This window comes from Conger conger, chromosome 11, assembly GCF_963514075.1.
Source record: "Conger conger chromosome 11, fConCon1.1, whole genome shotgun sequence".
In the NCBI taxonomy this organism is placed as follows: Eukaryota; Metazoa; Chordata; class Actinopteri; order Anguilliformes; family Congridae; genus Conger; species Conger conger.
In genome coordinates this window covers 26,278,958-26,306,462 of record NC_083770.1, presented here as the reverse complement: position 1 = coordinate 26,306,462, position 27,505 = coordinate 26,278,958, and the positions used below count along the sequence as shown (strand labels likewise).

At 45.7% G+C, this 27,505-nt stretch overlaps 1 protein-coding gene across 8 annotated transcripts; it reads left to right on the top strand.

The window, feature by feature from the left end:
* The first annotated feature begins 374 nt into the window (after positions 1-374).
* Positions 375-25,573, top strand: ankrd39 (ankyrin repeat domain 39). Of its 8 annotated transcripts, none has more exons than XR_009710025.1 (6): positions 468-741; positions 1,610-1,704; positions 1,872-1,975; positions 2,086-2,289; positions 2,478-4,391; positions 25,442-25,573. XR_009710025.1 is itself a non-coding variant. In XM_061260785.1 (5 exons), exons 2-5 carry the CDS (start codon positions 1,611-1,613, stop codon positions 2,658-2,660), a joined length of 585 nt encoding a protein of 194 aa, XP_061116769.1. In that variant the 5' UTR covers positions 375-439; position 1,610; the 3' UTR covers positions 2,661-4,916. The 8 variants fall into 8 exon arrangements, 6 of the variants coding, with proteins under 6 accessions (XP_061116769.1, XP_061116764.1, XP_061116765.1 ...); XR_009710024.1 differs by lacking the exon at positions 25,442-25,573 and adding an exon at positions 6,826-7,002; XM_061260785.1 differs by lacking the exons at positions 468-741; positions 25,442-25,573 and adding an exon at positions 375-439 and having other exon boundaries at positions 2,478-4,916.
* Positions 25,574-27,505: the final 1,932 nt, after the last annotated feature.

Here is a 27,505-nt window from a genome sequence, read left to right as displayed (position 1 = left end):
GCTATGATTCTCTGATTAAACTAGTTTTCTTCATTACATAAAATGTTTAATTTAAAGTTTCATTTTAGTCAACTGTAGTAGGTTTCTCAACCAAACAACTAATTGCAGAAATTGCTGCGGATTTTCTACAATGATTGTCATTAAATAATTTTAGACTATCTGATTATAACTGTTATCCTCATTTGCAAAGCTGGCGAATGAGACTGCGCGTCTGCGTCGTGTTGGGTCATAAAGCTCCAGTTACTTTTCCCTAGACTACCTGGTTACTCGTGGTTTCTGGTGAAAGAATGTTCGCTGCATAGAGCACATTAATCCTGCTGCAATAAAAATATTTGTACCTGCTTAGAATTTGTCAAGCGATTGGTTGTCCTCAACCAACGTGACAGTTTCGTGCACGAAACGGAGCGGATGCGGCGGAACAGGGAGAGGAAAGTTCATGGTTTGTCTGTCAGCGGAACTATAACGGTTTGGGTGGGAGTCTATGTTTTGCATACAAGCTAAACGAGGCATTATTCTTAATACTAAGGCTTTCAAGAAATAATTCTCAATTATAGATATGTTTTACATTTGTTTGGGAAGTTACCTGTGGTATTCATAAAGAATTCAGTACAACTGGACCCCATTTTTACATTGAGCTGCATATAACTCGTCTATCTTTTTATTACTCCACCATCTTTGAGGAAACGTAAGCGTAGATCCTGCAAGAAACAGGGAAGCAACTGCAGTCACCGTGTTGTATAGGTAGGCTATTGTGTAAAGAACAGGAGACTCACATTACGTGTAACTAGCGAAGTTTCTGAAGTTGGGATAGATTGTTGCAACTGATATGAATTTAACATTATTTTTCAGTTCACGGTAATGTAGCAACATAGCTAGCTATATTTTACTTGCAGTGTCATCCAATTGCTTGTTAGATGGCTAACAACATGCTATCATGTGGTTGTTAGCTTTGATATGTCTCGAAAGGTAACTAGCTAGAGTAGAGCTATAAAGCCTTACGTAGCAAATCTGTGGCGGTTTTACGCAAAGTGGATAAATTGGTACACGCCGCTTCCAGGTGCTGGCTAGCTGTCTTTCAGCACCAGTCTGGAGTGCTTGGGGTATGTAGCTAAAATCCCTCCCTGGTGGCAAGATAATCTATTTTCCATTCAGCCGACTGGCTAGACTAGTGTGTTCTTTGAAATCAATTAGCCGGCTGAACACAGCAATAAACTATTAGGAGAAAGATGTACTCACAGACAGAGCTTGGCATGTACATATCCTTCCCTTAGTACAACCGAGTGAGAAAGAAATCGTCAAAACTAAAGTATAATCCACCTGTTCAAGGTACTGACTAGTTTGATTGCTGTCAAACCCTAGGTAATGCCCGTATATGCCATAATGTGGAGACATGTTTGTTGCCACCCTTTCAACTCACAAAAATATGTAAACCCACCAGAGAACGCATGCAGAAATATCATGAATTGTCTCATAAAATGATAAACTTGTCATTGCTAGATTTACATCTTGCATGGTTTCCTTCTAAAATGTTTTTTAACCCTCAATGTTTTGAGGGAAATATTCCATTTTGACAAGAGACAGGCCATTTTACCCACTGTGTGTACACCAGTATGGCATCCGATGGTCATCGCTGTGCCTGCTGCACCCAAAATCTGGCAACTCCCAGTGCTCACCAAACCCTGGATGAAATGGACTTTGACAGAGGTGACCAGAACCTAAGCTAATGCATTCCACACAACTTGTGAACATTAGCCACATCCTATTTATTTAATACGTTCATATTCTATAGCTCTGGACTATTATAATAATTATAGTGGACAAACGATGTGGTCCAGAGACTGGTTTGTATTAAAGTAATTTCTTTGGCTCAGGTATCTGGTCTGCTGCTCTGAATGGTGACCTGGAAAGGGTTCGGTCATTTCTCCGAAAGGGGACCAACCCCAATGTGAGGGATCAGGCTGGCTATACTGCTCTGGTGAGCTAGCGATAGTTTGACATTCATTATTATTTATGCATTTAATGCATGCATACACCGTCAGCGTTCAGGTGTACCTGGCTAACCCAGACTCCGGTGTGTTACCCCAGCACTACGCCAGCCGGGCTGGGCACGAGGCAATGTGTGAGCTGCTGCTGGATGGAGGAGCGTGTGCCAGTCCACAGACCCGGGGGAGGGCCACCCCTCTCCACCGCTCTGCCTACTGCGGACACCTGGGCGTGGTCCGACTGCTCCTAGACCATGGGGCCGATCCCCTGCTGTGTGACGATGATGACTCCTCCCCCTTGCACAAGGTACGGTATATTCATTTATCTGCAATGTGTTGTCTTTGTAATTGGCTTAAAGCACTTTGAACTACATTTTACATATGAAAGGTGCTATATAAATAAAGCATATTATATTATTATTATAACCAATGAATAATCACTATCTGGTAGAACTGACATGGCATGTGTGTGTGTTTGCATGCCGGCTCTTCCAGGCCACAGAGCAGGAGCATGTGGAGGTGTGTGAACTCTTAGTGAAGCGCTGTCCTGCGCTCAGGACCCTGGCGGATAAGAGGTTGCGCCGCCCCTACCAGCTGGCCCAGGAGAGCAGCCCTCTGTGGGAGATGCTCAGACCCCTCGACGAAGCACAGACATCACATGCATCGCTCACCACTTAACAGGACCGCCTCACCCCCACGGGGGGCCACAGAGGACCATGTAGAGCTCGGCACTGAGTGCGCTGGTGTTGAGCCATCACGTTCAGAAGGGAATAGACGGATTTACTTTGGGCCTCAGAAACAGGCTGCATTCTTGAGCTGCTCTATTCTGCACAATGCATGTTAGCTGTGAACTGAGATGGCAGGAGTACTTAAATGGTTTTAAAGATAATGCACACATTGAGGCTTCTGACAAAAACATTTTTTTTAATGATTAAATGCTTTTGAAATAATATAGACCACTATTAAAGGGGCAGTTCACCCAAAGATTATATTCAAGTATCTTACCAATTTAGTACTATCTATCATTCTGATAGTTTTGCTGAGATGTGACAAATTTCCTAGATTGGACTACTTTTTTAAGATGCAGTTTGCTGTGATATAATGGATCTCTATGGACCTTTTTTTTGGCAATTAATCTGCAGAAAATTCACATTCTAAATACTTAGCAGCAGTCTCTTTCCAAATATAATCCCAGTTACTCATGAACATCAACAGAGCATTGAAAAATGCACATTTCATTTCAGAGCTACTTCTACTGCAGGAACTTGCCAACTGTGCGCCCACGGTGTATGGTGTGTGCAAGCAGAACCTGAAGCCCACCGATATTCTGGGGCAAAGTGAGAATTGTCTTGCGGAGTGTTTTAGGTGGCCGTTTGCTGCACTTGGCTTGTGTATCAAAACATAAAAGTATACTGTCATACGCCGTGTGACTCCCCTGGGAGGGAAATGCGGCACTTCCGTGATTTTCTCCCTTGTTTGCCACATGGAGAGAGAGAGTGCCAAAACCAACACAATATAAATAAAGTGTTCACCCATCTCCCTCAAAGGTTCCAGGCAAAAATAATAAACTAACACAAACTAAAATAAAAAGGCAAAATAAAGTAAAACCAAGCTGAGCTGGCCACTTTGCGGTTTACAATTAATGCTTCCCATTCACCCATTCATAAATGCACGCACACACCAATAGCGACTGGCTCCCATGCTAGGCACCAACCAGCTCATCAAGAGCATTTAGGGATCATGTGTCATATGTCTTGCTCAGGCCACCTTGACACACTTAGGGTGAGATCGAACCGGCAACCCTCCGACTGCCAGATGACATCCTTACCTCCTGAGCCAATGTCACCCCTTTTCAGCAGCAGTCTTTCTCCCAAATGCTCAGTCAACTCAAGGGTTAATACAATTTAATAAACCCACCCACACAAAACTGCTGCTTTGTGATCTCCTGGTCTCGGCCATGTGCTGTGGAGACAAGCACACTTTAAGCACCTGGGCTGATTAGTTAACGCAATCCAGGTGCGTGTGCCCTCTCCACCTGCATGCGTGGCCAAGCTGATCCAGCTTCCGACCGAACTTCACATACATGCCAATAAAGTTGTGCCAAGACAATATAGGAATTCCTTTAGCTTGCAATGTCGGACTATGAAGAATACATGCTCTCTTTGCCCTGCAAGAGTTCCTGCAGTAGAATAGCACTAGATTCAAATATACATGTATGAGCTATGTTGATGGTTGCATGTAACTGGCATTATATTTAGAAAGAGACATGTTGAGTTTTTCAAATTCTCAGCGGATTCATAACCAGAAAAAGAGGTGTGTTATATCACGGTGAACTGCATCTAAAAAAGTAATCAAGAGAGCTTTTCTGAGAGGCAACAAATCATCTGGATGGGATTTATAGTACTCTGGGTAAGTGGAAACATACTTTAATTTATTTTGGGTGACTTTCCCCTTTAAGACTGATCAAGAAATACTTTAGGAAAGTCTGAACACCATGTTGCATTTTTTATTTTGAAACCCAGCTGCTCAGAACAGTATATAGTTTTTACCTGCAGTTGTCCCATCATCGTCCAGCAGAGGGCAGTAGTCGCTTACGGAATCGTAGGCTTCTCAGCTTGCTCCATACTACAAGAAAACAGATGCTGCACTCATTCAGGGCCTGACAGGAACATCAGGCCAGGGAAACAGCAGGCTTTACAAGCTGAATATTACTATGGATAACTGGAGTAGCAGACTGAAAACTATGTTTGTCAGGATGTGCTTTGGTGATTGATAGACCTAGGGGTGTACGTCTGTGGAAAAGATTTACTGGAAAATAGATGAATGTTCCAAAAAATCAATTGGCTTGGAGCTGAACACTACTTCAAGCCTCTGTTTTTGTACATATTGCAAAATAAAAAAACTCTTTCACATGGCAAGAGAAGAGGTATGCGTCTCAGCTGGATGAAAACTCAAGGGGAGTTCATTACTACTGGAGTCTGGATAGCTTGCCTCTGCGCGTACTGGAAAGTGTGGAATTAGAAATGACAATTAGCTAGCAGTTTGTAGTAGAAGGCTAAGTGAAAAACTAACCCTGCATATTCTCAGAAGTGGTCTGAGAACTCTGTCTCCAGGCCACCCCAACCATAAATACCTTTCTGAGTTAATCTACGTGATAAAAGATTCAACCATCTGCCAGGAGCAGGCTGGCCTACAGGGCAGGTATTCTCTGCCCAAATCAGCAGGCCGCGGTGTTTGGGTTTGAGTGCTCTCCAGCACTCCAGCCTTCCAGTAACTGTAATTATCTGTTTACAGCTGCGTCTTTCAGCGATGTGCGTTGCTGATAGCTTCCCCTGCTGTTATTTCCATATTACTCAAAACTGGCCACAGTTGCTCTTGCGGCTCTGCTTTTCTTATTGCCCCTTTTTTGCTTTCCCCACCGTTGCTGCATTTGCGGGGATCCCATTCTAGCGATCCTGGCTTATTTACAGTAAGAACAGGGGCGATGACGCTCCGGCCGTTTTCTGGGCGAGGCTCCATTGGGAGTCGGGCTGCTCGGGGTGGAAGCGCCCATTTGCTGGGTTGAGACGAGATCTGATCTCAGTAATCGGGGCAAGACCGAGCTCGCGGATTCAGCTGACGGTGGCCATTGCTCCTGTCCGTTACTTTGAAGGAGCAGATGTGGGCTGTCTAGCCTCACGCTGCAGGCCTGTGACAGGAGGGCCCCCCCCCTCCCCTGCCAGCGCCTGGAGCTTCGCTCAGTTTGGCTGTGTCTGCAGAGTCTCAGGGCTCCCTGCACTTACCCACTCTGGGGCTGATATGGTTTCAGGTGGCTGAGATGCAGGGACAGGGCTATCGCTGATGACACTAGCTGATTTGTGGTGATGCTTGGGCTGTGGTGGAGTGGGGTTTGGGGTGATGTGTTGGCCACTTTCTGTGGGGGCACGGTCCTTGGCTGTCTGTATTTACCAGCAATGTGTTAATTAACTCAAGGAGTGTGTGTGTGTGTGTGTGTTTATGTGTTTATTTGACTAATTCAAAGGCAATTGCTGAGTGAGCTGGTCCATTTCTCAATATATTTTTCTTTTATTTTCTATAGCATTTTTTACAAAGAACTGTCACAGCAATGCTTTACAGAGTAACTGAAGGAAAATTGCAGAAAAAAAACCAGATCTGAACCCCCAATAAGCAGGCAGTGAGGTAAACAACACCCCTGTGGGAAGAAAAAACTGTCATAGCCTTGGCGAGAAGTCTTGGGAGGATCCCGGCTACAGTCCATCCTCCTGGCCGGCTGATAAACTGGATGAGTTCAGATGTGTGATGGTTTGTCACGTGTGGGGGTGGAGTGGACAATTTGTATACAAATGTGTGTTTTGTGGAGGGAGGGTGTGTCCGTTTAGTCTATGGTCAAATTGCTCATGTTTGGATCCCTCAGACTGTGTACTTCTTGGAAATGCCGATTCTCTTTTGCAATATAAAATCATGAAATGAGGTGATTGTTCAATAGGTTCAAAACAAGTGAGGTTTGAGAGAGCAGTGACATCATCAGTGACCAAACGGACTGACCGTTCAGAGGGGGTTTTAGATGCATTGTGGTGCATGCCCCATGCTCACAGGATTAGGGTGTTCTCCATTCCACTGAGAATGGTCTGGTGTCATGGTAATTTGGGGTTGGGGGGACTACCACTCCCTATTGAGCTGATGGTAGGCTCACATCAGTGCCGGGTTCTGACTGCGTCCCCTGTCTTCAAACTCTGCGCCGTGCTCCCTCCTCCCCCGCCCCCTTCATCTCCTACCATGATCATTTCCAGCTCCTCCCTCCGCCCACCTCTGTGAGCGCATTGTTTCCACCTCTCCCTCCAAGCTGCTCCTGCTTCTGGAAGGTTCCCTCCCCCGCCCTCTCCGCCTCCGTTCGCGTCGCCTTCCCGGTTCTCTCCCGCGGCGGGCGCGCGGATCAGCTGTCGCGGACAGAGGGCCCCAGTCACCGTGCCGCTGCCAGGCCTTGGCTTCTCTTCCTGTGAACCTGACGGAGCTGACCGCAAGCCCCCCTCTCCGCCTAATGGGAGTCTGTTCCACATTAACCCTTAATGGGGCCGCGCGGCCCACAGGAAGCAGCGACCGCCGCATTCTCCAGAACCTTCTCCAGAACACGCTTTTTATTCATACCCGTGAAAAATGTGAATCGATTATGTGCTTCTGCCTCTATCTGAAACAGCTGTGGCTGTTTCCTTGAAGTATTAAACTGATTAACTTTGAAGATAAATAGTGATGTCCTTTTTATCATATTCAAAATGTGTCAGAATGTATCGCCATAAAGGAGGTTTAGGTAGTAATCATATTTACTTGATGTAGTAAATTAGCTTTTTAGTTAAAAAATGTTTTGGGAAGCACATCGTGCTCTGTTTTAAACTTGTCTCTGTCCTGGGTCTGTTGAGCCTATAAGGGGCTTTAGATTCATTATCGTAAGGAGGTGTAAGCCCTTACTGATGTTACTGATGACCGTGGTGATCTGAACTGCTTTGCTACAACATTTCTCTGCTCTAACACAATTGACTTGCAGTACGTTCAGTGTCAATTAATCTCTTAGCTCACAAGTGCAGAATCCGTGACAAATTCATTGTGCCTTGTGTTTGCCCCAGGGTAGACCCAGTGAAATTTAAGCAGCGCCTGATTTAATGAAAACACCTCATAAATCCACCCGCTTTTTCTCCGTGCCACTTTGTCTTTATTATTTGCTAAATTTAACAAATGCGGTGTCTCCAGTCAGAGTCTCTTTGCTTTATTAAACCCACAGCGTCTCTGACTACACCCTCTTTATACTGGGTGTAGCTGCCTTCTGGGTCACCACATTAAGAAGCTGAAGTAAACATTTATTTAATGCAGACAGTTCCCAGTTCATGGCTGCATGCGTTGTGTCACTCTTTCTCTATAATGCCTCTCCTCAGACGATACCCATGAGAAAAGATTTGTTGTTTCTCAGTGGGCCCGTGCACATGCACAGTCCCCCTTGTACGCTTTACCAGATGACAGGCCAGTTGTGTGGATTTGTCACCGGGGAGAGGAGCAGAAGTCAGTGGAGTCCGGATGCTGACAGGGAGGTCGCCGGCCGGGTCTAGGCCCCGTGTCGGAGGCCTGTGATGTGTGGATGGCTAAGATGCCGCGCCTCTCAGCATTTGCTTAAAGATTTACACGGTAGCGTGCCCTCCTGACCTCTGCCTGGTCAGACAGTATGCTTCTGTTATCACATTATGGGAGGTGCAAGCTTTTTTTCCTGGAAGAAATTATTTTCCCATTGTTGGTGAAATCCCTCAAAGTGCAGAGAGTGGACTCCAGTGCAGAAGGCCTGGGGTTGTGACCTGCCGTTCACCCCTGCAGGCTGGCTGTGGCTGTGGTTATCTGAAGAGGGAAATGTGTCAGAAAGTCCAGGATGTAATATTTGTTAGTGAAGTGGGAAGCGGAAGGCTTGGGAGGACAGTGCTGACGCAATGGCTGCAAATAACAGCTGCGAAGTGAAGGTTTCAAACATAACGCCTTTGTCCGCCGCCTGCACGGACCCAGAATATCCTTCTCCAAATTGTGCAACGCCCGTTAACAGAACATCTGTCACACTCTCACACTCTCTCGCTTCCTCACTCCTCTTTCAGATGTCTTTTTTATTGTCACTGTACGCCGTCTCCTGGCCCCCATCTTTCTTTGCGATGGAAGAGCAGAAAGCACAGACGGAAAGGTGCTTAATAACGGCCCAATAACCAAAGTGAAAAAATGAAACTCGCACACTTCTCTCCATGCAATTAACACATCAAAATCATGTTTCAGTGTGCGTTCATCAGGGTGTAGCAATGGACAGACTTCAACAGATCATTATATCACAGTGACTTTCAAAATAGAAAATATTTTAATTGTGTGCAAGGAAAAATGATCCTTCTTTGCACACAAACGGCCTTACGCTTTTCAGTTTGTATTTTTCACCCTGTGCCATGCCTGCCCACATCCTTTCCCAGCTTTTCACTTGATTGCCATGCCCTCCTGTCCCTCCCTCTCTCCCTCCGTCTCTCTCTCCCTGCCTTGCACCTCGTTCCCCGTGCCTGTGTGATTATGGACCTGTTACAGAAACCGCACAGAGGAGTGGGGAACTTTCATTGGGCCCGGCCGGTGGGCGGTGTTTCCATTGCGGCACTGAAACCACATCCAGCGCTGGGCTGGAGAGGGGCCAGCGTGCATCTGGAGCTCATTGCAGCTGACGCCATGTCGAGACGGGGGACGGGGGGGCTGTGCTTGTTAACCCTCGGAGACCAGAATGTGACTTTAAGTACTTTTACATTCAGGCACCCCAAAACACAGGGGAGCATATGCCATGTAGAAGGAGTACGTGTATAATAAATGATAATAATACTGGCCGTAATATTGCAGATATTCTTTCAGTGGGACCCAGGCCGTGGCTGTCTTTCCTCTCTGTAGGGAAGCTCTGTCATAGACATCATGCAACCTCAAGGGCCAGACGTCTGCAGTGGATCCTGGGCCAGGGTACCAGGCTGTGGTCCCCTCGGCACCAAAACATTTTGGCAACTTTTCTATGCGACGAATGAAAAACAGTGTGGGTACCATGGAGAATAATGCATAAACTGTCCCATAAGTTCCACTGATTCCTTTCAGGTTGTGCACTGATTATCATAACCAATCACGACTGCCTGCTTGTTGCAAGACCAGATTCTATGAAAGATTTAAACCATCACAAAGGCTTTTTGAGTCCTGGGTACACCAAAGCAAGAGCTAATGAAAACCCCATGGCCTTTCTGAAGAGACCAGAGAAATGTTAAAAGCTTTCTCATAAGTTTATTGATACGTTTTCATGTGTTAGGCTCTGTCTATAATAACCATTCTTTCTTTGATGTGGTAAGCATGCTCTTGGAAACCGTGACTTGTAATTGGAACAAATTTACCCAGAAGCACGCAGAGTGAAAAGCAATTCCGTCTGGAGAGCATCGAATCAACTGTTTACGGTCATATCAAAAAACGGAATACAAAGTTGGAGTCGGTTTGACATTTTTGTGTTGTTTTCATGCTCCTCATATTGGAGCGATATGTTTCTGCTCATGTTTTTAACATTATCCCCCCCCTGCCCTCCCGCCCTCCCGCCCTCCTTTAAACCTGCAAACTAACAGGGAAGATTTTTCATCCCAACCAGGTATCATTCTGATTACGGAAGTTCTCCAAATTCCTTCACGTCCTGCGGTGTTCCAGACACCCCCAGCCAGCGGGCACTGGGCTGTCGTAGACGGGGGCCTATTTGTCTGGAACACTGCCAGTGGAATAAGCTGTCTCCCTCTTTTCCCCCATTTTTTCTTCTCTCGCATTGGGGGAAGAGGGGGAGGGGCTGGGGCTGGTGTTTATCCCCCAGCAGGGCTCAGTGTGTTTGTTTCCGGGCCCTGTGGAACAGTAGGCGTTTCCTGGAATAATAAACAGGGATGATTGACTGGAGCAATCAGGCCATTTGGCAGTGCCCAGCAGTCTGCCCGCATGCCCACACAGTCCTATGCCCACAGGCCATTGGCCAGTGCCTCTGTAAATAAGCATGCCACTGATAATTTAGCAATAACACGCCATCTCTCCCCCAGCCTGAGTCTGCTCATAAGCTCTGCTTTAAGTGGACAGATATACACCTGGACAAATTGACATTTAGCACAAGATGGCTCCCAAAGTTAATGGTTCATCTGGGTAGCTGGGGTTGGAATACTGGGCTCTATATACCATACTTTCTCTATGGAGAGGGATTGGTCTGATTTTTTTTTTACGTTACTTCATACTATTTGCAGATATTGTCTTGAATACATTTATACATGCATATTTGCCATTGGTGTGCGGTGGTAGATGGGAACGACTTATGAAAAATGTAAAAAACAAAATTAAGAAAGGCTCCAGTATTTCTTCCTCCTTTTATGTAGAGATGAATCATCCCAGAGAAGATCAGAACAGGATTCAAACTGCAGACCCCCTGGTAGTACAAAGGAACTCTAAATCTAGCGGGATGTTTGTTTGAAAGACGATCTGCAGTTTATTTAACTGTCTTTGTGAGAGATGAATTGATACCCCATAATTGGGGCCCTAGTAAATTGGTGTGTGTGTGTGTGTGTATGTGCATATGCTTGTTCATGTGTGAGCAATGGTACGTGGACAGTTGCACAGCAGATACGTGCAGTTTCCAGCAGATACGTGCATGCTGCACTGCACTCCTACGTTTGGTGGGTTCTGATCTCCGACCTGCTGAGGTGAGTAATAAAACTCCATATTTATGTCTCATGGCTTGAGAAGGTTGGTTTGCACACACGCACTCTACTTTATCGCTCTGCTGCTAAGGCCATATTCCCATGCAGTGCTGTGTGTGTTTTTCCTGCTCACAGCTGTTAGCCAGCTCTTAGTCAGCATTCCGCATACCGGTTCCAGTAGGATCAGGCGGATGATGCTCGCCACAGAGGGCCGCTGAAAAGCAAAGACACATGACCCGCTGTGCATCTCCCAGCTGCGCATCAATCACACGTCTCCCGAGATCCCTCGCCCTCCGCCACAGGCCCAGCAGGCTCGCCCAAACACAGCGGGCCCGCGTGTCTCGCCACATCTACGCTCCACATCGCTGGGAAAAACATCACCATAATCATTTTGAGATGTTTCATGAAACCCAGAGCCAGAACTTCTGCTGCTGTGTTGGTTTTGGTGTTATTATCTTAAGCCATTATGGACCAAGGCCCCCTATAGAAAACCCATAGAAAGGCCAAGGAATCACAGTGCATTTCAATGGTCATGTGTCTTGAAAAACCGTCATATGACCAAATACAACGCTGGCGTCACATCCGTCTATTAAGGGAGATGTAATGGGCAGGTCATATCTGTCTGTTGAGGGAGATGTAACGCACAGGTCATATCTGTCTGTTGAGGGAGATGTAATGTGCAGGTTGCATCTGTCTGTTGAGGGAGATGTAACGCACAGGTCATATCTGTCTGTTAAGGGAGATGTAATGCGTAGGTCGCATCCACTCATAAGGGGTTAAAAGCCCTGATGCAGTTGAATCTGGGTGTGCGATTTTGGGCTTCAGAGCCAAATAGGATCAGAAGGAGCTGATATTTGTGCGGTCACATCCTGTCCATGGTGGCGAAAATACAATGAGGGGTTACGTTGTCAGTTTGTGACCGTTCACTGGATCTGACCACAGCAATTTCTGGTATGGTAGCTGTTGGCTATATGGTGGTAGACCACAAGGGAATGAATGTAATCTTGAGAAGTATGAGGTAGTTTTGCTACTGTGTATAATCTGTGTGATCACAAACCTCTATCCTCCCTACGTCAGGCGATGTGTTTGTCAGACATTTTTTCCTTAAGGAATTCAGTGCATGGAACCTGAGCACATTAGAAAGGTCATCTATTTTATAAAGTGATGACCTAGGAGCTGGATTAGTAGATTGTCGAATTTAAGGCATCCTTCATTAACCTGCATAGAAAGCATTCCATTACCATTAATAATGTCAATGTGCTTTTATATTGGGCTGCATTTGCAGTTTAAACCCATAACTTGAAACTTGAGATTGAAGGACACTGTTGGTGCCAATTTAGATGGGTGGTCATTGAACCCCAACGTCTGGTTAAATCATTCATTAAAAATTTCAATGCTGTCTTTTAACAAAATTAGTTTTTTTTTTTTTTCGGCTGTCATATATCTGAGAGCATTTCTGTACTTTTATGATTTATTTATTGAGGTTGATTTTAATGCTTGCTCTCTTGGCGCATGCATTGCTGTTCTGTTATTGCAGGAAAAGGGAAGAAAGTAGGAGAAAAGAAATATGACCAAAGATGGTAAAGGTGGATTTGGCTAAGTGAAGCACAGGTCCTGTTCAGGTGTTTGAATAAGGCGATGAAAATTAGAAGTGATCATGGGCTTTGTAACAGTATCCAGTTTGTGTGTTTTCATGTGTCATGTTCGTGCGGTTAGCCTGCAATGTTAAAATGAGACATAAATCTGGAGCCAGATGAAGGCAGTTGCCCTCATTAAGATGAGCGCCCTCAAGGCTGACCGGTGGCTCATCCTGCTAATGTTATCAGTGAAGTGACATGCCAACAGTCTAATCAGAGTTATTACATTAGGTATTAAATCCTGACCATGCCAGCACAAGGGCTGCACTTGAGCTTGCAATAGCAGTGTACTTACACTGATCAACAGATCAACTGGTGTGTGTGTGTGTGTGTGTGTGTGTACATGTGTGTGAGAGAGAGCATCTGTGTGTGTGTGTGTGTGTGTGTGTGTGTGTGTGTGTGTGTGAGAGAGAGAGCATCTGTGTGTGTGTGTGTGTGAGTGAGTGAGTGAGTGTTTGTGCATGTGTGTGCAGAATAACTGCTGGCTGATATGGCATGGGGAAAGAGGTGCTTTCTGGCACTTTTCTGTATTGACAGATGAAGCTGAAATGATGGAACAAACCTAAAAATATAAAAATACAAGTTTTTTCCCTTTTTTAAAAAGGCCCAAAAAAGGCCTGCTTGCTGGGATTTTGCCGCCAGGATGATCTCGCCAGCTACACTAGCATCTGGTCGTGAGCAGCTGGCCTCGCAGGGAGGCTGGGGTGCCCGGCAGGGCGCTCTTGCACAGGCTGCCCATGGCCCCGGCCTCTGTCCAAGGCTGATGATACGCTGGCTGATGCAGGCGCAGATGTTCCATGGCACTGGGGTGAGGTCAGTTTCAGAGTGAGATGTGCCCTACTGTGGCCCTGGCAAAGCCAGGATCGCATGGGGCTGAAACAACACAAGAGTTGGAGGGGAAGATCTTCCCCAGGGAAGGAATGGGGGAGATATGGACACCTGGCAGGGACGGAGCCTGTCCCTGGGCCTCAGTGCTGGTGTTGAAATGCTTTGCTGAGCACAGTGGATGAATGGGCTGAGGGGAGTGTGAGGAAACGGGGGCCAGGGAAGGGGCCCGGGGCAGGGGGGTTACAGACTTAAAGGAAGTCATTGGAGGGGCTTGACAGCTATGTACAGACCAGTATATCTAGAGCGCTCTCAGCGCAGAGCAGAGTTTTGGTGATACACATGGATGAACTGTAATTTTAAAGTTCACCCATAAAATAAATTAGTACTCTGGGCGAGGAGAAACCTATCAATCCATCCAGATAGTTTTGCTGAGATGTGAAGTTTCCGGATTTGACAACTTTTTTAGACGCAGTTCATATTGATATAATGGACCATTGAACCACTATATTTTTTATAGTAATGAATCCGTGGAAAATTCACATAAAAAAATGTAAACATCAAAGTTTCTTTCCAAATATAATTATTTTTTTATGTCCATTTTTGCTGGATACATTACCAGAAAAAGAAAAAGTCCATACTTACATTTTATTTTTGATCTGCTCCTTTAAGCACCTTTGTCAGGATTGAACATTCTCTCTTTCATACAGGGCATTTTGAAACACCATTTTGTGACTCAGTTTTTTGTGTTTAGTTGCTTAAATAAATGTTTGCAGCAAAATGATCTGTACGGGTAAACCACATGATGATTAAACAATGCCTTGATTTATGAGTTGGGGGGCTTGAGGAAGGATTGTTTCAGAATTTAAATTCAGGGGATTGAGAAGGAAAGGACATATTTATTTTTCTGTCTCAGTTTTAGTCCAGCCCTTCCAAGTAAAAACAAGAGAGAGGCACACCACAAGACCGGGAATTTAGATGCCATTTTACTCTGAGCTTTATTTGAACAGCAAAGAAAGTTCCCTCAGTTCCAAAACCCACTTCCTCAGTAATGAGGCTCTGTTAAGCCTGCCTAAACAGCATGTTATTTTCTTCAGAAATAGAAGGCGGTTTGGGAGTTCTGGTCTGGAGATCTGAATGATGATTGGAGCTCTATTTTAAACAGGCTGGTTGTGGCTTTAGGGGAGGGGAACAGGAATGGGCAACTCGTTTTAGTCCATCTCTCAACTTACCTGGTACAATAATGACGACCATAAATTATAATCTATATTTTCCCCTTCAATCTAACTTTTAAGGTGAACCTAGTTATGGCTGAGATAGTGGCAATTATATAAATTAATAGAATGTTTGTATCTGAAATAGGAAACATTTTATTCAAACAAGTCAAGTGAAGTATATTTTATGTGTAAAGCACTTTCTATAGGTGGCTGTCACAAATATGATTTGCAGTGTAAAAAAGGGCAGAAAAGGGCTAACACCAAGCCTGAACCCAAATAGCAAGCACATAAGGTAAGAAAGAAAAACCCCAGTGGGGAAAAAACCCTCAAAGAGTGGTGACAAAAAACTCCCCAATGGGAAGGAATCTTGGGCGGAACCCAGCTAAAGAGCAGGAACACACAACCACAAGGACTAAATCACAAGCGAAAACCATGAGAGAGTTCATTTTTTGCAGTGTGGCCAGGCTTGGAGGGGAAGCTCTCTCACACCTGTATCTTAAAAGACCCGTGCTACAGCCTGCTTTCTCCTCCATCTCCCAGCCACACTGGCCAAACAGAACCTGGGCTCGTTTGAACCAAAGTAATCAGGTAAATGGCCGGTGGATGGGCATGCTTCTCAAACAGAATCAGTCCCCCATACACTGGCATAGAACACCACCCCCATTATCTAATGGCCCTTTTGGGGCTGGGGGAGGCAGGGGTAATCTAATAACGGGAGGCTGCTCCACACAGACCTGCTTCTGCTGAGGTATTGGGGGGGGTGGTTAATTCAATCACTCCACTCCTGTTTCAGAGCAGCATGTTGTCTAATGATTGAAGTGATGTTAAAGCCCTTGCTCACCCTTTGCCCAGGTCCGGTGGAGAAGAGAAAAGGCCTGAACGGGATCAAGTCCAGAGGGCTCATTAGGTCAATTAGCGATGATGCCTTTTGTTGTGTTAAAACAGGTGTGTCAAGCTCTCTTCTCAACACTGAGCAGAACACCAAGGCAAGACAGATCCTGTACCACAAGCTTTCAAAGTGTTGCATTTAAGGTCAAAATAAATTCAACTAGTCACACATTTAACACAGGCTGGGAGAATACATATTGAATACAATTTTGAGCCTTTCCAACAAATTATAACAACAGTGGGGAATAATGTGATGGATGTGAAATGTCCACTGTTTACCACAAGCTGGTTTTCCTCAGTTCCGCCTTAATCCACGGTCTGAAATGGAAAAGGGGTCCGTGGCATGCCTGGAACATGAGAACACACATCTTATTAAGATATTTTGCTGGTTTCTACATGCCAGGAATGTGCATGAGTGACATGTTATCATCAATGACTGTGTTTGTTAACCTGCAGCCTTCCACCAAGCCTTCCTTAGAGGTAATTGGAAAATGCACCAGTACATTTGTTTTGTATGTCACTTCTGTGGGCTGGACTAAAATGGCCTTTCCAGTTTTAGCATGCTCAATCCCGTAGCTATTTTAATGTTGACACCATTTGAGCCGTGGCTTATGGTTGTTAGTTTGGAAAATTGTGACATTGAAAAATTACTTAAGTATGGTGGTGCTTTCCCTGTTGCTCTGGCAATAACTGCACAAACATTTTCTTCACACCACAGCTTTGTGTCATTGGGGTTGCAGTACCTTCGAATTGTATGCCTTTTAAAATGGAACTCATCTCTTCTTCTCCATTCTCTGTACATTTACTTTATCTATACGTTTTTTTGTTCCTGAAGACATACTGCTCAGCTCAGTCTGGCCCACTTCTGTCTGTAAACCAGATCACAGGACCCATTCATTGAAACCCATCAGCACATTTCCATGTATATTACATGTAAATTTTTCTCTCTCTCCCTCCCTATGATATGATTCTCTTTAAGGATCTCAGCATGTCTTGGAAAGCTCTTCCATAACACCCTTCAACTGAAGCTGAAACAATGCAAATTGAACATGCCTAACCCTCCAGTAAATTCAATACCATTCCTGAGCCTTATCATTATCAACAAATAAAATATGCATGGGTTAACTGACCAGTGAAGAAGATGAAGAAGCAACCACAACAACTATTACTATTGATTTTTCTATTGCCATTGCTATTATTACTATTACTAAGAGTAACAATGGTCTGCAAATCAGTCAAACATTTCTAGATTGATTTCTGGGCTCCCCCAGTCAGTCTGCTAGATCAGGAGTAGCTCCAAAAGAAAGAGTAAAAAGTTGTAAATGAGCTATTTTCCAGTCACTATAAGCTGGAATAAAGTGTCCCTAATTTCCACACTGATGTAGCTGTAGCTGCTGTCACTTTCAGACTGGTGTTTCCTGCTGGCTTCTCTGCAGCTCAGCCATCTAGAATGTCTTCAAGTCCTCTTCCCCGCATTATACTCGGACCTGCGTTATACTCGGATACCATCTTTGTGCTCACTCCCTGCTATGTTCGGCATTGTGTTACAAGTTAGGCTGAAAAAAAGCCTGTCTGAACCTATAAGGGATCATAAATACAATGTGTCATTTTAAACCTTGCCAAATCTATATGAAATAGGATCTAACTAATTATCTGCTAGAAGGTGGAGTGGCTTTGTAATTCACCTGCTCCAAATGGCAATGTTACGTGACTACTTTTGCAGTCATCTCTCATGAAGCGGCCACACCTGTTCTCACACCATTTTTCCAGCCGCTATCTGGTGCTCAGAAAAGAGATAATAATAATGCACATGAAAATTTTAAAGTTTCGGGCCTGACTCAGCAGAAAAGTTCAGCCAGCCGTGTGATGCTCTCTGAGACTAAGTATGTGTTCTTTGTGGTTGGAATGGTTTTGGAGCTAGATGAGATTGCAGGCCCAGAATCCAGGCCAGCTAGGAAGTGAGAACTTCCTCTCTCACATACTATTACCCAGCATTCCTTCAGCTAGGGCAGTTAGGATGGGGCTTCAAAGAGCATCCAGCTCCATGTAAACACTGAAGCCAAGACCATCCTACCATCTTTTTGTTTGGGGATTTCAGCAAAGCTGAGCATACAAATTTGAAACAGAAATGTAAGGGCGTTTCTGCTGATCTGTTGGGCTGGAAATTGCTTGGATCCCGCAGCATAGACTTAAAAAAAATAATACAGCTCCACTTATAAAAAAGTGTTGTACAGGCTCTCTGGAAAAACATAACAACAGGGTATCTGCAGATGATAGCCAGACAAGTTCTTTCAGATGTAGAATTTAAGCTCTCTGTGCCCGTTTCTTTTTAAATAGCATCAGATGAAACATTGCCTGTAGTGCACTACAGTCCTACCTGTGTGCTTTTCATTTACGTAATTAATCTGACCTTTGAACATCAAATGGTGGAAAGTTCTAATGAAGTCAGGAGGTCAGATTATCATTGAAATCAGCATGCAATTTGCATGCAATTGTCTGCTTTCGGTCTTATACAGTACGTTGTGTTTGAGCACAATTGTTGAGATGGCAGTGCAATGTTGAGATGGCATTGTTGAGATGGCTTCATTTGAAGTATTGTTGATTATATCACTTCAGTTTGAATACAGAATCTAGAGTTCAATGGACTTAGATATTACCTCACACAAATAGGTGTGGATTTCTAAATAAAGAAATGCCTGTGACGTGGTCAGTAATTACAGACGGAATCTCGGTAGGTTGAGCATGACAATCACTAGGCTACAAATAAGTGTTCCTGCTGTCTGCTTGCTACAGGTTGTAGACATACACCCAGTGAGCACTTTTTAAGGTATTTATTAGACTTATTTTTTAGACTTATTAAGTCTTCTGCTGCTGTAGCCTATCCACTTGATGCATTTGACGTGTTGTTTGTTCAGAGATGCTCTTCACTGTTGTAATTTGTGGTTATTTGTGTTACTGTCACCTTCCGAGCAGTTACAACCATTCTGGCCCTTCTCCTCTGACCTCTCTCATTGACAAGGGATTTCTGCCCACGGAACTGCTGCTCACTGAAATGTTTTTTGTTTCTCTGCAAACTCTAGACTGTTGGGTGTGAAAATCCCAGGAGATTCTGAGACACTCAAACCACCCTCTCTGGCCCCAACAATCAGTCAGTCAATTAGATCACATTTCTTCCCCATTCTGACATTTGGTCTGAAAAGCAGCTGAACCTCTAGACCATGTCTGCATGCTTTTATGCATTTAGTTGTTGCCACATGATTGGCTGATGAAATATTGGCATTAACAAGCTAGTGTACAGGTCTACCTAATAAAGTGATCACTGAGTGTTGGCTTAGTTGTAAGTGTGTTATGTTGATGGGTTGGTCAGTTGTGGTTCCACACTGAAGTGTACGGCTGTAACACCTTGATTCAGTGATAATGCCGATAACATACTCAAAGTTCCTGTTCAGGTTAAGGTTCTAACCTTATTGTTCAGAAGTGCATTATTGCGTCACCTTCATTAAAAACATCCATCTTCTTTGTCTCCCCTCTTCTATCCTCATTGCTCCATTTGTTTCCTCACTGCTCTGTCTGCTCATGTGTCTCCTTCAGCTGAACTCATCAGTGCATCTTCATTTTCACGTACATAGTGATGTAGGGTTATCATTCTCATAGTGCTTCCCTCAAAGACAGTCAGCTCTCTCTTCTACTGCTGTAGCCTGTGCTTATGATTGGCCCCACCCCTGATCCTGGATCCAAGGCTTTCCCCAGGTGTGCAGCCCACATCCAGGCTCAGCTTTTCCCCAGGACTACGACCCACATCTAGGCTCAGCTGGGCTGGATGATTTCTCCTAACCCTGATCCTGGATCAGGGTTTTTCCCCACCTCTACAGGCCACATCCAGGCTCAGCTTTTCCCCGGAACAATGGCCCAAATCCAAGCTAAGCTGGGCACTCTGGCTAAGCAGGCATTCCTAAGGACTTTAATAGGCTGACTTCACTCTGTTTTATGATTCATCACAAGGCCCAAACAACTAGACCAGCCTCCAGTATGAGTGTATGTGTGGTGCTAAACAAGGCAGACTACATCAGTCCCAGAGTGCCAGGAAACTGTGTACAGTGGAGAAGGCAGGTACACGCATATCTTATCCAGAAAAAAAGAGAAAGAAGCAAATGTAACTAACATTCTTATCTCTATTTGTCTACTGCAAATCTTCATAATGATCTGTTCTCTGACAGTAAAATACTGCACATCCACATCTCAAAATATTTATGATAGGATTGAAGAAAACCACAGTGGACCAGAACATGTGTGGACAAGATGCTCTGTATACAGTAAGTGCTTGCAGGCATTTTTTTTCTATTTACAGGTCTGTGTTTGTGAGTAATGGCTTGCACAGACCCTCTTAAGGCGTCTAGTGTAAGGCCTAACTCTGGGCTTTAGTCTCCCATCACACATCAAACACTCCCACGCAACACTAACTAGTTACCTGGCACTCTGGGTGCAGACAATAAACTTGAAATTGCAATTGTGGAGCAGTCTGGCATTCCCTATCCATCCATCTATTGTCACCCGCTTATCCAGAGTCGGGTTGTGGTGGCAGTAGGCTAAGCTGGGTATTCCAGGCGTCCCTCTCCCCAGCAACGCATTCCAACTCCTCCTGGGGGATCCAGAGGCGTTCCCAGGCCAGAAGAGAAATATAATCTCTCCAGCGGGTTCTGGGTCTACCTCGGGGTCTCCACCCAGTTGGACGAGCCCGGAAAACCTCCAAAGGGAGGCGCCCGGGAGGCATCCTGATCAGATGCCCGAACCACCTCAATTGGCTCCTTTTAACCCGAAGGAGCAGCGGCTCTACTCCGAGCTCCCTCCGGATGTCCGAGCTCCTCACCCTATCTCTAAGGCTGAGCCTGGCCACCCTACGGGGGAAGCTCATTTCGGCCGCTTGTATACGCAATCTCATTCTTTCAGTGACTACCCAAAGCTTGTGACCATAGGTGAGGGTTGGGACGTAGATCGGCCGGTAAATCGAGAGCTTTGCCTACCGGCTCAGCTCCCTCTTCACCACGACGGTCTGGTGCAATGCCCGCATTACTGCTGACGCTGCACCGATCCGCCTGCCCCGATCAGTGCTCTGCAGGTACTGTCCCCGACTTCCATACGACACTGAAGAGGTGTGTCAGCCAAGACAGCCCAACAATGTCCAGAGCCTTCAGCATCTCAGGGCGAATCTCATCCACACCCGGCAACTTGCCACTGAGGAGCTTTTTGACTACCTCAGCAACTTCCGCCAGGGATATAGGTGCAGATTCCCCCGAGTCTTCGGGCTCTGCTTCTTCCACAGAGGACGTGTTGTTCGGGTTCAGGAGCTCCTCGAAGTGCTCTTTCCACCGCCCGACAACATCCCCAGTCCGGGTCAGCAGTTCTCCTCGCCTGCTGAAAACAGCCTGAGACAAGCCCTGCTTTCCCTTTCTGAGTCGTCGGATGGTTTGCCAGGACTTCCTCGAGGCCAACCGAAAGTCCTTCTCCATAGCCTCCCCAAACTCCTCCCATACCCGGGTTTTTGGGGCCGCAGCCCTTCTGGCCACCCGGTACCTGTCTGCTGCTTCAGGGAACCCCCGGGCCAGCCAAACCCAAAAGGCCTCCTTCTTCAGTTTGACGGCCTCCCTCACCACTGGTGTCCACCAGCGGGTTCTTGGGTTGCCACCCCGACAGGCACCGATGACCTTCTGGCCACAGCTCCTGCTTACTGCCTCTGCAATGAAGGCTTTGACCATGGCCCACTCGGACTCTATGTCCCCAGCCTCCCCCGGGATGCGTGAGAATTTCCTCCGGAGGTGGGAGTTGAAGACCTCGCGGACAGGGGCCTCCTCCAGACATTCCCAGTTCACCCTCACTACACGTTTGGGTTTACCGGGTCTGTCCGGCAGCCTCCCCGTCCACTTGATCCCTCCCTACCTCCCTGTGAACCTTAATTGTTGTCTTTGTGATTTACGTTGTGTTTCGGTATTTTTTAGTTGGCTAGGTAAGCAGTATTTGCATAGTTAAGTTTGGTCACTTTTGCTTTGTTGTTTGTTTATTTGTTGTTTAAAATAAATAAATAAAAAATAGGCCCTGGTCCTTATCTTTGTTGTACGGGTAGCAATTGAAATTGTACTTCCCTCTAGGGTCTTTCAGCGCACTTATCCATGGTTATGGGTATGCACTTTGTTGTACGTCGTTCTGGATAAGAGCGTCTGCCAAATGCCAATAATGTAATGTAATGTAATGTCGATCCAACTCACCACCAGGTAGTGATCAGTTGACAGCTCTGCTCCTCTCTTCACCCGAGTGTCCAAGACACACGGCCGCAGGTCTGATGATATGATCTTTGGCCTAAGGTGCTCTGGTACCAAGTACACTTATGAGCTACCCTATGCTCGAACATGGTGTTTGTTATCGACAATCCATGACCAGCAAAGTCCAATAACAAGACACCGCTCGGGTTAAGATCAGGCAGGCCATTCCTCCCAATCACCCCCTTCCAGGTTTCTCCATCATTGCCCACGTGAGCATTGAAGTCGCCCAGCAGAACTATGGAGTCTCCGGGTGGCACCCTTTCCAGGATACCACCCAGTGACTCCAAGAAGGCCGGATACTCTGAACTGCCATTTGGTGCATAAGCACAAACGACAGTCAGAGCTTTCCCCCCAGCGACACGTAGTCAAGGCGACCCTCTCGTTTCCCGGGTGGAGCTCCAACACAGTGGCGCTCAGCCGGTGGCTTGTGAGTATCCCCACACCCGCCTGGCGCCTCTCACCCTGAGCAACTCCAGAAAAGAACAGAGTCCAGCCCCTCTCCAGGAGTTTGGTTCCGGAACCAGTGCTGTGTGTGGAGGTGAGCCCAACTACATCTAGTTGGTACCGTTCCGCCTCCCGCACTAGCTCCAGTTCCTTCCCCACCAGAGAGGTGACGTTCCACGTCCCCAGAACCAGTCTGCAACGCCGAGGATCAGCACGCCCGGATCCCCGCCTTTGCCTACTGCCCGTTGGGCAAAGCACCCGACTCCGATGCGACCCCTGCAGGTGGTGAGCCCACAGGGCGGTGACCCCACATGACCAATTCGGGCTGTGCCCGGCCGGGCCCCATTGGAAAAGGCCCGGCCACCAGACGCTCGACGACAAGCTCCCCTCCCGGGTCTGGCTCCAAAACGGGGCCCTGATTTCCTTTTTCCAGGCAAGTTATATTTGTGCTTGTGAGGCCATATCATGGAGTCTTTGAATTGCTCTTAGTCTGGCCCCTCCCCCGGGACCAATTTGCCTTGGGAGACCCAACTGGGGGCTAACGCTAGTGCCCCCGACAACATAGCTCCCAGGATCACCGGGACGCACAAACCCCTCCACCACGTTAAGGTGGCGATTCCTTGGAGAGAAATTCTAGGCATTCCCTAGATGTTCTCCCTCCCCCTATTTCGACGCAGACTCAAAACCCACCTTTTCAAACTCTACCTTAGTCCTCCCTCCTGATCTCCCCTGCCCCTCCTTTCTGATATCCCTATCCTTGTCTTCTGATGACAACTATGTTTAGAACAGCATTTCCTGTGTATTTTGCGAGTTTTTGGATGTGATGCTCTGACTTATGGTAGAACCTATGCACTTAAGTCGCTTTGGATTAAAAGCGTCTGCCAAATGACTAAAATGTAAATGTAAATGTAAATGTTACAATTGCAACCTATTGTTTAGCTGTTGTAGTACTCCAATCAATCTCCCAGCGAACATTCCCTATGCACTGCTGAGGATGGAGGGCTCTGTGTATTTACATAGAGCCCTTCCAGCAAACAGCTCAGGAGATCACAAAAGGTGTGGTTTAGCTCGGTCAGCTGACATGGCAGGTTTCCGCCTGGGTTTTATCATTAGCCAGCTGCATTCACCATGCTTGAACACATTTGGTTTTAGTCATGCTAGAGGAAACTTCAGTTAAAGTCAGCCAAGGTGTATCATTGCATCAGCCTCCCACATCTTTTCAGCTGTCTTTCTTTCTCCTGTAGTACTGTGTGATGTGCAGTGTGTAAAGTAGTCAATGGCTCTTGGGAGTACCCAAATGATGATTCCAAGTTGAAGAGAAAATGTATAGTTTGTGGCAAAATGGATAGATTGAACTGAAATAAGAAGTTATTTTGTACAGGTAAAGGTAGGTTGTACTACCATGCCTCAGATCTGTTGATGACTGGGGTCTCAATGTGTTGTCATATGGATGGGGAATGTGCTATCTTGTGTAAATTATTTTTAACCAAAAAGGTCTCTTTGATGATAAATGTGAATTAGATTGTGCTTAATTGTAATACATTGATTTAACATAGTTATACATTATTCATAGAAATATTTCATTTTCCAATTTTTAACTGAAAGTCATCTACACATGCAGAACTATATCATAATATACTTTGTTCACCTTTTTTCAACATTTTTATACATCTAATGGTGAATGGGTTAGTGTTCTTATGCTAATTAAGGTTCTGTTTTCATTGAATAAAGATTGAAAACAGCCATATGTTGAGCCGAGTAGACCATGAATCATTGTAGAAATGTTGCTTTAGAGTGAATAACCATATGCATTTCAAGGGAACTCTCATCATATCAAAATACCCCATTTTTAAAATTGGTAATCCCTCATCTCCTTAAAAGTATGCAGTAGGTTTTAATGAGACGCCTGTCCTGTCATTTGACTAATACCTCCAAGTCTGAGTAAACCACACACGCCCAAGTCAGATATGAATAAGTAGCATTGCGTGACTTGCTGAGACTTGTGGAAGAATATCAAACACTTCCCTTGTCTTAGACGGATCCACGCTTGCTTTGAAGGTTTTTCATTCATATTCATGTCATATGTTTCCATTAAAATTACAAAATGTTATTTGTGCCTTAGTTTTGCATTCCAACTTAATTTAATTTCTTTATAAAAAATTTATTTGGGCTGAGAGTGCTCAACTACATGCTTATTTGTTTATTTTTTGTTTATGCCCCCTCATGTAAAACTTTTAAAACCTGCTCACAAAGCAGAACACTTGTTTCCCCATGAGTTCACCCTCCAGTGTATCTCCTGAAACATCCTTAAGGCTCAACACCCGTCCAGTGAGGATGTGGCTGTGTGCCACACGTGTAATTGGACGGCGTGACACACCGACCTGTCAACAGGTGGCCCCGCACCGCGGTCCATTCACACGGGCGTTCCTGTCTCTCAGCTCCTCCGTGAAAAAAGCAGTGGGCTCGTCCGGGGCGCTGGGGTCAGGAGCCGAAAACAAAGGGGGCTCCCGTCAGAGGCAGGCGGCGGATCGCACAAAGCTCCGGAAAGCCACAACAGTGCCATGTCGAGGAGGTTTTCGGGGGAGGAAGAAGGGGGTGCGCAGGGGGTACCGCTGACTGATGGATGAAGGCAGGGTCCGGGGGCTGTGGCCGGAGGGAGGTTTTTGTTGTGCTTGTAAAAGGATATTTGTAATTGCCCCCACGATGCCGGTGAATGTAAACAGGGGAGGGGAGGGCGGTTAAACGTCGCTGCAGGATGGGCTGATGCTGGTATGGAAATCAGCATGCAAACCCTTCCCCTGGCAAGACATTGTTCGGGCTGAGCAGCAAATGATGCTCTGTTTGCCCTCACGCTGATGTGCGGTTTTAGCGTCCTTTCTTTTTGTTTTCCAGGGAGCATTCCTGGCTTAAACAGTATCCGGAGCGTTTCCTTACATGAAAGAGACGGGGGATGAGGGGACACGACTTTTCTCCAACTCTCTCCAGAAAAGGCCATGCCATACCTCCGTAGTTGTTCAGCGCAGGAACATAGGTACAACTGAAATTGCACGTCAGTGGTAAACATTGGCGGCCTATAATCAAGAAATATCAGCAATGCAGTGACACTGATAAATAACTGGGGCAAAGTGAGATTATTTTTCCCGGGCTGTTGTTGGGACTACCGGGAAATGTGTGCATTGTGAACAGAGAGGTAAAAGTTAATGATTAGTGAGCAGAGCCAGCTTTTTACAAACCCCACATGACACAGGGCCTTGGGTTTTATCACCTATTTATGGGGGTAGGAGTGTTTATCTGGCCCTCAGTTACATCGTCTCCTCGGGAGCAGCCCTGCAGTGTGTGAGAACCCTTTGCGCCGTTTGTTTGTTCGGCCAGCTGCTCGTCCCTGCTACCACACACCCTGACAGGACAGCCTCTGTCACAGACACAAGCCCTCACACAACTTCAGCACTCTGTCACAGACACAAGCCCTCACACAACTTCAGCACTCTGTCACAGACACAAGCCCTCACACAGCTTCAGCACTCTGTCATAGACACAAGCCCTCACAAAACTTCAGCACTCTGCGTGAGAGATTAGAATTTTCACAAAACTTTATTGTTCAAATTTTACAATAGGCAGTAGGTTAACCCAGTCAATGCAGCTCAGTCATTTTTCCTTTTTATGTCACAACAAACAAAATGAATGAGCTTTAAAATGATGATTAAAACTTAAAAGTCAACTCCCCATCATTAGCAACCTACAAAGAAACGCCACCCTCCCCCCCACACACACTGTTGTATGTCATTAAATGTCATTGATTGAAATCCAATATGCAAATTTAATGTCATCATACACAAAAGCGTACTTCCAGAATCAGAGGAACCAAACCAAAAAATATTGTTCTTCCTGAATATTGTTCTATACATTCTGTGTGTGAGAGAGAGAGAGAGAGAGAGAGAGAGAGAGAGAGAGAGAGAGATCAACTCATACCACACACTGAGTTTCTGAAAGCGTTCACATGGCAATGGCTTTGTCATGTTAATATTTAGTCAACAATGCGCTCCTATTCCCTGTGCTCATCCCAGAGAGGCTCAGTCACACTGCGCAAGTCTGTGCGCATGTAATTAATTACAGTGAGTGTGGGATAAAGTAGAACCCCTGTGGTAGAGAGGCCATCTTTACTCCGCGTGTACTCCATAAGACATGGTAGATCTTAAGGGTAAAGTTGCTGTTGCTAATGTCATTTTTTCTTTGTCAGCAGTGCTTGTTGTTCAGTTGTTAGTTGTACTATTATGAACAATTGTGTGTGCGTGTGCATGTGTGTGTGTGTGTGTGTGTGTGTGTGTGTGTGTGTCCATGTCCATGTGTTTGAGGGAGAGAAATAAGTGGTGTGGTCAGAAAGGAAGGAGAGGGAAGGAGATTACCCATAGTGCAATGGGCACAGGAGTGTCTGAGTCGGAACAGAAGGAGAAACTCAGAGACACATAAACGCACCCGCTGAAATGGCAAAACATTGCCTGCCTCCACTAATGCCCACCTTGGCCTGGGTAAGTGTAGGGTGGAGAAACACAGGCTGTAATCTGCTCAGGGGAGAGCTGCCAGAACATGCTCCTGTGCCAGATCTCTGAGGGAGGGCTGTACCTCCACTGATCGATGCCCCTTGCTTTCCAAAACCCACACCCCCCCTACCCTCTACCCATCTGGAGGAATGCATTTTATCTGTGCATTACATGGAGCTAAAGTCTGCTTCTGCTTATCTCAAGTCATATGGTATATGAAATTCCCATCGAATGTGCCTTTGCCTAATGCTGGTTAAACCAAGCTCCTTGAGCCAAGCTGAGTGAAATCGAAAGAGAAAAAAAAGATCTCAATGGGAGTGCTCACTTGAAGAGACAACTGAATCCATTAGCATTACCCACACATGCTGTGAATTTAGCTCCATATCTTATGTCTTTTGGCACAGCTCAAGAGCTGAAA

Excerpts from the sequence above, each read along its gene's own strand:
- ankrd39 (XM_061260785.1), top strand. The coding sequence starts at position 1,611 with ATGGCATCCGATGGTCATCGCTGTGCCTGCTGCACCCAAAATCTGGCA. Across the intron at positions 1,705-1,871 it reads TGAAATGGACTTTGACAGAG|GTATCTGGTCTGCTGCTCTG; the intron begins GTGACCAGAACC and ends TCTTTGGCTCAG. Across the intron at positions 1,976-2,085 it reads AGGCTGGCTATACTGCTCTG|CACTACGCCAGCCGGGCTGG; the intron begins GTGAGCTAGCGA and ends GTGTTACCCCAG.